We start from the raw sequence: 12,105 nt of genomic DNA, 5'->3' as shown, positions 1-12,105 counted from the left end.
ACCGAGAGGACCCAAGTTCGATTCCCGGCCAGAATCGACCCAAGTTCGATTCCCGGCAAGTTTCCTTACTCCACACACCTCTGCTTGCCGAGCAGTAAGTAGGAACCCGGTTGTTATTTAATTATTGTATTTATGCATTCGCTTATTTTGAAGGGATTATTACCCCCGCAGAAGCCATCCGCCAATCGACCAAAAACCGGGTCTCTAGTTACTGCTGGGTGAACGGAGGCGTGTGCGGGTGGAGCACGGAGACTTGCCTAAGGTTTCGCCCTGACCTGACCCGCCCGGGAATCGAACCCGGGTTCAACACTCACTTTACAGTATATTGTGCGAATCGCTTCGAGGGGTCATAACAAGAGACGCTGTGTCATACGCGAGGATTATCACATACCATGCGTTATTATTAGATCATGTCCCGTTGGACTCCTTGATCGTCTCCACCTTAGTGTTTGGAAGCTTCTCCCCCGCCTTGCTGCTGATCCGGGACCCCGCACAGACCACAGAGAGTCTCTCTGGCTCTCTGATGGGACCAATTCACCGATGGGTGTCGCGTCAGAGTGTACAGGCAGAGGTATCGCGTCAACGGGGCTTGACAGGCTGCCCCGCAGGCCGCTAACGCTCGCGAAATGATAAGCAAGTGAAATTAAACTTGCCCCCAAGGGTGAAACCATTTGCTGAAGTGTTCTTCAAGTTAGCAATCTGTGCCCGCGCTGATTTCAGAAACAAGTCGGTCACACACCGACCGACCCTTCGGCCCATCTGATCTCACCCGTCTAGAAGATTTTGTCCCCTTTCTCTCCCCCAACAAACCCCCCCCCCCCCCACCCCCCACCCCAATTTCTCAGCATCAAGCTTTTTTTTAAAACAGGTCCCAGTGTCTTCTTCATTCAAACCAATCTCGTGAACGTCAGGGGATCTGCCGCTTTGCTAAAGTCGAGTAGTCAAGACGTTTCGCCCTCAAAATGCACAGTCGCTCCACTCCGCGGTATATTCTGTGAAGCGCTTCGAGACGTCTCAATGGTTGCACTCAGGCGCTGTATCGAATGCAAGGATTGTTATGATTAATATTATAAAATCCTGTGAAGCGCTTTGTGAAACGATAGCAAAAGGATCGTCATCACTATCATCGTTATTATTATCGCTATTAATTATTGTCATTATTATGATTTAAGACCGTGAAACCTAAAACTGGTTTCCTGCAGGAAAACAAATGAACAGAAAAATCACGACAGGGATCAGGAAATTTTGCCCACATGCCCCCCCCCTTCGTCTTAGCCCGTGCGGTCTCGGGGAGCCAAGGTGGAATTTCCTGCCGTTTACCCCTTGGAGATACCCTCGAGGAAATTCCCCATCAGTTGCACTATGCCCCACTATTGCTGGAGGTCCCGGGATGACAGGCAGGGATTATTAATTGCCCATGGGACTAGTTTTAATCAGCGCTCAGCAACCGACAGAGAATTAAAGACAACTTGATCCTCGGGGGAGTCAAAAACAGTTCAGGGTTAAGCAAAGGCCACTTATTTCCGCTTCCCAGCCTTGTTTACTTGGAGGAAATTCAAGCGACAGACATCAAGCGGGGAACAGCCGCGACGTAGAGAAGCTCCGACAATAAATGCTTAATAATAATGCATCGTTAGTTTAACGAAGCGACGGATTCGATACAGCGTCCTGTCGTGGTCCCCGAGAGGTCTCAGAGCGCTTCGCGGGATGTCACGTGGAGTGGAGTGACCGTGTAGTTTGCGGCAGACAGCCGGTTGCGCGCAGCAGCGTCCCCGCAAACAGTCGTGGGTGGAGAGACCCCATTGCTTTTTAAAGGGTGTTTCGAGTTACAACCGGGTTCCTACTCGCACCCGGGCAAACCCTTTGGAACTCCATCCCGCAGTCCCTCCGCCTCACTCCCTCCCTCGCCTCCTTCAAGGGCCGTCTCAAGACCCTCCTCTTCGACCTCGCCTTCGGACACCCTCCTACCCCCTACCCCTTCCATCCCCTCCTCCCCTCCTGATCACAACTCCCAGATTACGCGAAAGCAAATGCAAGTTGTCGTGGTTGTCTTTCGACACCTTGGAACGGGAGCAGCTTTGCTCCGACACGAGATATTTACTGCTGGGTTTTTTTGTTGTTGTTGTTGTCGTCGTCTTCGTGGCAGAACTTCATCCAAGTGGATGAAGTGCGGCGCCCAAACTTCTTTTTGATGTCTCTTTCGCGCTCGCGTTCGTGTCTCTGTGTCCCTCAGTGAGCGCAGTGTTGTCTAAGTGCGTTACATTCGCTGTGTGCCACTCTTCGCGGCTCGTGGGATTATACATATATATATTTATTTTTTTTTTTCGCTTGTCAAGCATGTCATGACAGCCCGGAATTACTGACGCTCGCGCTGAGAGACTGAATAATTCATCCCGCTCCAAAGCTTTCTTTCTATCCCCGTTTAAAAATAGGGCCGGGCTTCCAAGACACTCAGCGCGCACTGTCACTCGACTTCACTTCACCGGGAACACCATTTTCGTTCGAAAAGAGAAGAGAGTTTCTTTCTGCTTCCCAACCAACAACCAACACCCCCCAGCTCCCCCCCCCCACTTCCCCCTAACCGATAAACCACCCCCCACCCTCACCAGTCCTCGCCAGGCTCCGCTAGTTCCCCGTCACAGAAAGGAACGATGTCGAGATCCTCTCACTCGTCTCACAAATCCCCTCACGCCCCGGCACCTCCCTACCTCTCCGACCTCCATCCCCAACACCCACACCACCCCCCCCCCCCACTCCACTACCCGCTGCCCGCTACCCGCTACCCGCTCCTGCTTGTCCCTCAACCCCTCCGCTCCACCACACCCCAAAGCTTTGGAACTCTCTCCCCCAATCCCTCCGCCTCGCCTCCTCCTTCCCCTATTTCGGATCACTACTGAAGACCTTCCTCTTCGACGGTGTTTACGGTCACACCTCCCCCTCCCCCTCCACCCGTGCCTCCACCCCACCCCACCCCACCCTGGCTCCGCAACCGTTTAGCGCTCCGAAATGCTGCCCCGCCTGAAGGCGCTGAGCCAACGCTAGAGCTTTGAGCTAATAAATAATAATCATAATCCTTGCGTTTGACCCGACGCCTTTTTTACGTCTGCGCGACGTCTCAAAGCGCTTTCGCAGAACGTATAGCAAAGTGGACTGACTGCGTATTTCGTGGATAAAGATAAGGTGCCGTCAACACAATAACTAATACCGATAAAAGTAAAACATTAATAAGATGGAGTCCAAATGGATAAGGCGCTGCAGCAAAAATGTAAGGAATATTTGGAACGAAAGAAATAGCCCCCACCCGCCCGCCCCCTCCCAATGCGAGCAAAAGTTTCGAGGAAAACTTGCCCCGCAAACTGTTGAACTGTTCACCGATTCAGCGCACACGGCTGCATTAGCTGTGAGATTCGCAGCGTTATTGGAAAATACAGAACGAATCAGCCTCAAAGGGTTTGGCTGTCCTCGGAAGGGAACGGGCCCTCTAAACAATGTGTTCGACAGAATGTTCCTCTGATTGCGATGTCAAGCCTGTTCGCCATATTTGCCGGCGAAGCAATTGCTTTGGGAATAAAAACCTTCAACATTGATTTTTTTTTTTCTCTCTCTCTCTCTCCCTGCGCCCCCTCTCTCTCTCTCTCTCTCTTTCTCTCTCCGCTCGGAATCATTAGGCCCGGCGGCAAGGAAATAGCGTGTATTTTTTTCATTCCCCCCGGCCACTCAACCCCTCATCGCTGTTAATATCAGCGATGTGCCGTTCCCCCTGACTCGGTGGGTAACGCCGTAGGCTCCGGAAAAAGGAACCCGTCTCGAAATTGACCCCACTGTCGGCTTTCTGTTAAGGGGTGTCAGCCTGGCTCTGCCGATAGCACCCTCGCCAACCGGTCAGAAGATTGTGGGTTCAAACGGGTAGGGTGGTCCTAGTTGGATTAGCGGCGGGAAAGCTGGTCGGACGGTGCTATCAATGCTGAGCTACGTCGTTTGAGCTGCTTAGACTCCAGCGTCCAACACACGCTCTGGGCTTCCCCCCACCCCCCCCACCCCCACACAAGCCTTGGCTCTCGCCAACCTGCGCCTCGTACCCTTAGCAATTAGGAAAACAGGATCCGTCCCTCTAGGGAGAGAGAGAGAGAGAGAGAGAGAGAGTATTCCATCCCAACAATCTACCTCTGGGATTTTCTCGTGTAGGTGGGACGTGTGGAATTCTCAGTTGGGTGGGGAAGCTCCGCATTGTCGGAAACGCCATCCTACAGCGCCTCATCACCGCTTCGAAGCGCGTCACAGGATATCCTGCGAAGGGAATTGACTGTCTTGTTTGGGGGGTGGGGGGGGGGGGGCGCGAAACTGGGTTGGAAGGTCAGCCTGGACTTGATGACTTCAAGCCCTGATGTCGAGCTTGAGGCCACAACCTTCTGACTCCGAGGCAAGAGTGCGACCAACTGAGCCAGGCTGGAAGGACAACAAGAGCAACAGCAGCGACAACAACAACAGCAACAACAGCAACAACAACAACAACAACAACAAGAGCAAATTACATTTGCAAAGCGCCTTTCACGTCAGGAGGACACCCCAAGGCGCTGGACATTCAGGGACATGCACACAAGGGGCGGAGGGTTAAAAACGTGGCGGTGATGTTATCGGCAATAACAACTTGCATTTAATTCAGCTCGCCTTGTGCTGGGCAGTGTCTCGGAGCGCTCTACCATCTGCTGGAAGGGAAAACTTTGATCTGTCTTTCTTTACCCCCCCAAACCTCCCCCTCCTTCTCCCCCTCGCTAGGTGGGACACCGTTCACATGGTGGATCGGGAGGACCAACGAAAAGCAGACCTACTGGGGCGGCGCGAGGCCTGGAGTCCGGCAGTGCGCCTGCGGACTGGAGGGAAACTGCGCGGATGCCAAACATCTCTGCAACTGCGATGCCGATGGGGAGACCTGGTAGGTCAAAGGTTCGATTCGATTCGAGGCGCAAAACATTTCGTTTCTCTCGAACGAAAAAGAAAAACTGGAACACTTTTACGGGAACAACAGAAGGCGGAGGCGACCTGCCCTGCTCCAGGCAACGGTCTGTCCCTCTGGGTCAGGGTAGAAGGACCAGAGGCTCTCAAGCAGCCATTTTGGTTGGTTCCCCCCCCCCCCGGGCAACAGAGATTTCTTTGGGACCTGAACATTTTCGAGGCTGCGTAGCGGGGTTTCCCGAGGTTACTGGCGTCCGTGTTGCTTGTTCTTATCTTGGCTCCTTTCCACGGCTGATCTCTCCAAGGAGGACTGACACCCTATCGGTATTTTGTGGGCCGAAAGGTGGCAGCCAATTGCGCTCAGCAACGTCCCACAAACAGCCGCGGATTGAGGGTCACCACATTTTTTTTCTGATGAGGTTCTTCACCTCCACACCCCCCCGCCCCCACCACCCCAGCAAAGCCATCCACCAATCGACCAAACAGCTGAGCCGCCGCGTTTCGCCCGCGAATATACAGTCAATTCGCTTTACAGTCTGTTCTGTGAAGCGCTTTGAGACGTCGAGCGAAAAAGCGCGGTGTCACGCGCGTGGATTATTATTATTCATGATTGAACCGAGCCAGACCGACACATCGTACAGTTAACACAGTAAATTCCCGGGTGGCACCTTTAATCGCAGATTGTCAATTAAGATTCGCAGAGTGCAAAGCGTGAACGGCATTGAGATAGCAGAACGCTTCGTCGAAGCAGAGATAAATTTCAGTCGCTGTCTCGAACCCGTGGCCGACAACAAACAAACAAAGCTCCCAAACTTTTATAAATCATGCACGTCATTCACAGTGTGTATTCAGACATCGTCCCCATTCCCTCCAGACCAGGCTGTTTTATTTTCCAGCTTGTATTATTTACATCGATTTTTTTTCCTTGCTTCAACGTCAGAAACTTAACCAGAGAGACCCAATTTTTCACCCCCGCACCCCTCCCCACCAACAAAAAATGCAACCGGTTGTGCTGGGCTGAATCACAATTGGGAGAGCGTTTTTCATGAGGTTTTCTTGTAACGCTGTAAGCCTCACCATCCCACGAGCCAAACCCTATTTAGTTGCTACATAGCAGGAATTGCTCACAACAATACCAATCGATATCGTGCAATTTGCGCAAGAGACCAGAACTGCTCAAATTTAATGGGAAAAAAATAGTCTTTTTGGGTTACTTCTGTTTGAGTCCTCTCTCATCGCGAGGGGAGGGGCGAAGAGATGAGAGCGGGGGCGGGTGGGGGGAGGACAGGATGATGGGATGTTGCTGTGGATTGTGGAGCCCTGTGGCGTAGTGGGTGAGAGCGCTCTCGCCTCGCAAGCGAGAGGACCCCGGGTTCGATTCCCGAGCGGGCAGGGCCAAACCTCGGGCAAGTACCCTTACTCCTCACGCGTTTACCCAGCAGTGAGTAGGAACCCGGTGGTTAGTCGATCTGCGGAGCGCCTTCCGGGGATAATAATCCTTTATTATCCAACAAAAAGTAACATAGCCGTTGAATCCACGAGTGTTTGGGGGACACCGCCGTGTGCGCCCAATCGCGTTTCGTCCACAAAGCACACAATCAATCCACTTTACCGTGTATTCTGCGCAGGCCTTTGGGACGTCTCAATGACGCGATAAGGGGCGGTGTGAAAGGCAAGGACTATTCTTCTTTACAATGCTTGACTCAATGTGATATCGATGCTCCTTTACGTGCCTGGCATTTTACACGTTCATTCTAACTGTTGGTAGGACGAGTGACTCCGGTCTGCTCTCCTACAAAGACCACTTGCCGGTGACTCGCATTCACATTGGGGACATCAACAGAACCAACTCGGAAGCCGCGTACAAGCTGGGACCCCTTCGCTGCTACGGTGACAGTAAGTACAAACCCAAATTACATTTTGGATCGCGCCTTTCGCGTCGGGAGGACGTCCCAAGGCCCTGGACGGTCAGGGATCGGGACCCGTGGTTACCTACAGCACAGAAGGAGGCCATTCGGCCCATCGTACCTGTGCCAGCTCTTCGAAAGATCAGCCCAAAGAGCCCCACTCCCTCCCCCGCTCTCATCCCATAGCCCAACAAATTTTTCCTTCGCCAGTACCTATCCAATTCCCTTTTAAAACTTACTATTGAATCCGTTCCCACCAATCCTTTCAGGCCGTGGGATCCAGATCGTAACCCCTCACTTCTCCTCTTTTCCCCTCTTTTGCCAAAAGATCTGAAATCTGTCCCGTGATCAGAAATATGATAATAATAATAATAATCATCATCATCCTCGCATTCGATACAGCACCTTATCACATCGTCACAAGGTACGCTATAAAATGGGGTGACGGGGTGCGATTTGTGGGCGATTTGGACTCAGCAGCTTTCCGCAAACGACTAATTTTTAATCTGGAGGAATTGTTGGCCCGGACAGAGAGAGAGAGAGAGAGAGAGAGAGACAGACAGAGAGACAGAGACACAGAGACGGAGAGACAGAGACATAAGAGAGAGAGAGAGACACACAGAGAGAGCGAAAGAAACTCATTTCGCTTCTTGGACAGTGTGTGTGAGACAAAAAAAGGTAAATATGTGCATTTTAAATTGTATTACCCTCAGCGGCAAACCATTTACATTTTTATGACTTCAATTCGCTTTGATTGTTTGTGTGTTGGTCCTCAATTTATTTGGCAAATACATCGTTTCAGTATGTATTCAGGGTAACCCCCCCCCACCCCCCACACACCCCCCACACACACACACACCCCCCACCCCCAGAGACCCCGGTGCAAAGTTGGGGGAATGTGTTTAGACACCTTGAAGCCCACAGATGAATTGCAGCTTATTTCGAGTGAATAAATCTTCGCTCGTCTAGAAATTGGTCCCCGATGATTTCAGGGGTCTAATCATCCATGGTCACCTCCTTCCTTCCTTCCTTCCTTCCTTCCTTCCTTCCTTCCTTCCTTCCTTCCTTCCTTCCTTCCTTCCTTCCTTCCTTCCCTCCTTCCTTCCTTCCTTCCTTCCTTCCTTCCTTCCTTCCTTCCTTCCTTCCTTCCCTCCTTCCTTCCTTCCTTCCTTCCTTCCTTCCTTCCTTCCCTCCTTCCTTCCTTCCTTCCCTCCCTCCCTCCTTCCTTCCTTCCTTCCTTCCTTCCTTCCTTCCTTCCTTCCCTCCTTCCTTCCTTCCTTCCTTCCGTCCTACCTTCCTTCTTTCCTTCCTTCCTTCAGTCCTACCTTCCTCCCTCCCTCCCTCCCTCACCCCTTGCTCGACGCCCAGCTCGGTCACTGTTAAGCCCTCCGAGACGCTGCCTTACCTGAAGGGCGCTATATATAAATGCAAATTGTTGTGGTGGTTGCTGCTGCTGCTGCTGTTGTTGTTGTTGTTGTCAGCCTGGCTCAGTCACTGGCACTCTGGCCTCCAAGACAGAAGTTTGTGGGTTCAAGCCCTCGCGTCGGAAGAGGTCTTGGAGCTCACGATCGAGGCTGATGCTCCAGTACGATGTTGCCCTGCGCGAGGGGACGCTGTGTAAATGCAAGTTGTTGTTGCTGCTGTTGTCGTCGTTGTTGTTGTTGTCGTTGTCGTCGTCGGCGCTGATGACCTGACTTCCCGCCCGCACAGGAAGCTACTGGAACGCGGCCTCCTTCAGCTCGGGCTCCTCGTACCTGCACTTCCCCACCTTCCGCGGCGAGCTCAGCGCCGACATCTCCTTCTTCTTCAAGACCACCGCCTCCTCGGGCGTTTTCCTGGAGAACCTGGGCATCAAGGACTTCATCAGGCTCCAGCTCAACTGTGAGTGGTGCCTCCTCACCCCAACCCCCCATCACCCGTAGCCTGCACCCCAACCCTCTCCCTCAACTCTCCCCTCCGCCCTCAACTGTTAATGGGGTTCAGGTGCCTCCTCACCCCAACCCCCATCACCCGTAGCCTGCACCCCAACCCTCGCCCTCAACTCTCCCCTCCTCCCTCAACTGTTAATGGGGTTCAGGTGCCTCCTCACCCCAACCCCCAACCCCCGTAGCCTGCACCCCAACCCTCTCCCCTCCTCTTCCCTCAACTGTGAGTGGGGTCCCTCCTCCCCACAATCGTCTGGCCCCCTGCTCTACCCTCTCCTCCCCCTCCCCCTTCCCCTATCCCCCCCCCACCCCTGCCAGACCACTGGGTTCAGGTCACCGTCCGGCATAGCCGCTAACGCTCTCGCTTCCGAGTCAGAAGGTTGTGGGTTCGAGCCCCAACCACCACCACACCCCACCCCACCCCACCCCACTTCCACTTGGAATCACACAGTCTAAGCTGACGCACCAATGCAGGGCTGGAGGGAGTGGGGGGTGGGGGGGGTTACATTGTCGGAGACACAGAGAGAGACACAAACACAGAGAGAGAATGAGAAAGAGCAACCGTCTTCAATTCTCCACGTGTTGTGTGTGTGTGTGTATGTGTCTGTGTGTGCGGTGCGTGTCTGTGTGTGCGGTGCGTGTCTGCGTGTGCGGTGCGTGTGTGCGTGTGTGTGTTTTTTTCCCCAGCCCCGGTAGAAGTGATGCTGTCCTTCGACGTGGGAAACGGTTTGCTGGAGGTGGCGGTCAAATCGCGCACCAAACTGAACGACAACCAGTGGCATTACGTGGAGGCAGAACGGAACGTCAAAGAGGCCTCGCTCCGAGTAGACAACCTGCCGCGGAGATCCCAGAAAGCCCCCGCTGACGGGCACATCCACTTGCAGCTCAACAGCCAGCTGTTCGTAGGTAAGGCTTGGCTTGCCCCCACCCCCACCCCCACCCCCACCCCCGCTGTTGCGTTGCCTCTCTCTCTCAAGTTCAGTCAACTCCAACCGCGCAACGCGCAGTCGATTCACTTCGCGATACAATCCCGTGAAGCGCTTCGAGACGTCTCGAAGACCTGATAAGGCGCCGTATGGATTATTATTAGTAGTAGTAGTAGTAGTAGTAACAATAGCAGTAACTACAACAACTTGCATTGTTTGGCGCTTGCGTTTCAAATGCGGTCTCTTCCGGGGATCAAATCTCTTCTCAGTCACTGCGCTTTACAGTATATCCTGTGAAGCTCTTTGAGGCGTCCCAACGACGTGACAAGGCGCTGTATCAAACGCAGGAATTATCATTATTATTATTATTATTATTATTATTATCGGAGGTGCCGTCCTCCGGATGAGACGTCAAACCGAGGTGCCCATCAGTGCCCTGTTCGGGCAGACGTTAAGGATCCCACGGCATTATCGGGAAAGAGAAAAGAGCTTCTCCGGTGTTCAGGCCGACAATTAGGGGTTGGGGGTGAGGGGAGGCTTACATATCAATCGACACTAGTTTAAGAGTCGGGAAGAAAAGACGGCCATCGTTGTGCCCAAACGGTAATAAAAGTGCTACAAATATTGCCGAGGAATCACATTGAAAAAGACAATCTAAATGGGATTAAGGGGCACCTTGATGTTTGTCTGGATCAGGAAGGGATTGAAGGATACAACAAGCCTAAATCAACAGCGAAGTCATTTTTTTTTGGTGGGAGTGGGGGGGGGGGGGTGTCAGCCGGGTGTCTGACACCCGTGGAAACCCACGTCGCCGCGCTTAAGAGCATCCAAACCAGATCGCGCGTTCCCCGCGTGCGTGAGGCACCCATCGTCGAGACGTCGCCCCCACCCCCCTCCCCCCCACCCCCCAAAAAAAAAACTCAACGCAGCCTGTAGTCGTTGCTTCGGGTAACCATGCCTTAGATAAAGAAGGAACAGCAGCCCCAGCGCTTAACAATGAGCATAAATGCAACGTTGGGGAAGAGAAGCGAATTGAACCCTAGAGACACTCGTATGAGCGCAAGCACTTGATAGGACACACTGCAATCCGCTGCTTAAAGTCCTCTCTCTTTAACGGCAGGGAAGTCTTGCTGTGGCAGTAAAACGTTGGCTCTAACAGCCGGGCGGAGTCATAAAGACCGGCCCAACACTCCACTCGCTCGTACGACTGTTGAGCGATGCGTCTCAAGGGTTTGACTGGACTGTGACATCTACAACGAGAGATAAAAACTTGTGTTGCTTTTTTTTTTAATCTCCGCCACCTGCTCTCCGCCTTCCTTACGCCTCTACCTTTACGGTAGAGGTGAGGATATTGGGAATCGTTTATGAAGCAGCTTGATGAGGTGTTGGAGGGGTGGGGTGGGGGGTGAGGGGAGGGGAGGGGGGGATTGAGTGGTAGGGTGGGTGTGCTAGAAGGATGAAGTCAGATAATGGTGATAATAATCCTTGCATTTGATAGAGCTCCTTTTCTCGCGGTCGAGACGTCTCAAAGCGCTTTGCGGGATATCCTGTGACGTGAACTGACTGCGTATTTTCGGGGGAAACCCGGCAGCCAATTGCGCACAGCGGAGTCCCCACAAAACGGTAGTGGGTCGTGTGACCCATGAGCCAGAGAGGTTTCTTCACCCAAACCAATCTTGTGTCCAGCGCTTTGGGACGTCCTCCCGACGCGAAAGGCGCTCTATAACTGGAATCTTGTCGTTGTTGTTGTTGCCTGGCAAGCTCCCCGCAGCGAGGACCAGGGCTTGGGCTTGCGGGGTTAACAGAAACCAAGGAGCAGGAATCCACCCACTCTACCGCACCAGGTCCTGCCGACGGGCCAGGCCGGGCTGGTGCTGCCATCAGCAGAGAGTGCTCTGGAAAGCTGAGGACCCTCCTGGCTCAGGAACCAGACTGGAGAGACCGTCAACAGAGTCATTGCTCGATACCCACGTTCTGTCGTCCAACGGGTCACAGCAGAGCCAGCTCAGCTCCGAGGGGACACCGCCCTTACCTCTCTCTCTGGGCCGGCTGTCTCGTTTGGTTACCTTTGCGAGACGTGTACGTACATCAGAGAAAAACGTAGCGGCGATGTGGGAAAGGCGGTTCGTGTAAACCGAACTTTCCACTCAAAGCGCCGAAGCGAATCGATCTGCATCTCTGCTGTGCCACGACGGAACGTTCAGCCGTTTGAGTAAAACGTGCTCCTGTGTCTGAAGCCACCGACGCAGGTCACGAGTGTGTGCAAAGCGACATAATTCAGAAGTATGATTACATTGCAGGTTCCTTTTTCACAGGAGTAGCAGCGCTAGAGATTGATTTAAGTTGCCCCGGCGGTGACGCGGTGGTGGGCAAACGCGGTGGTGGGCAAATAAG

General features: G+C 53.1%; 1 protein-coding gene across 1 annotated transcript in view; it reads left to right on the top strand.

Moving 5' to 3' along the window:
• Positions 1 to 12,105, top strand: part of LOC103191537 (contactin-associated protein-like 5) — a 123,314-nt gene that overhangs the window by 82,667 nt on the left and 28,542 nt on the right. The window contains exons 14-17 of the mRNA XM_042336196.1: positions 4,777 to 4,933; positions 6,722 to 6,849; positions 8,571 to 8,741; positions 9,473 to 9,691. Of these exons, the coding sequence (XP_042192130.1) occupies positions 4,777 to 4,933; positions 6,722 to 6,849; positions 8,571 to 8,741; positions 9,473 to 9,691 (675 nt within the window). The remainder of the gene's footprint in view (positions 1 to 4,776; positions 4,934 to 6,721; positions 6,850 to 8,570; positions 8,742 to 9,472; positions 9,692 to 12,105) is intronic.

The sequence above is a fragment of the Callorhinchus milii genome, unplaced genomic scaffold (genome assembly GCF_018977255.1).
Source record: "Callorhinchus milii isolate IMCB2004 unplaced genomic scaffold, IMCB_Cmil_1.0 Scaffold6, whole genome shotgun sequence".
Taxonomy (NCBI): domain Eukaryota; kingdom Metazoa; phylum Chordata; class Chondrichthyes; order Chimaeriformes; family Callorhinchidae; genus Callorhinchus; species Callorhinchus milii.
Note: the sequence above shows the minus strand (reverse complement) of the source record. Positions and strands in the feature narration are given on the sequence as shown.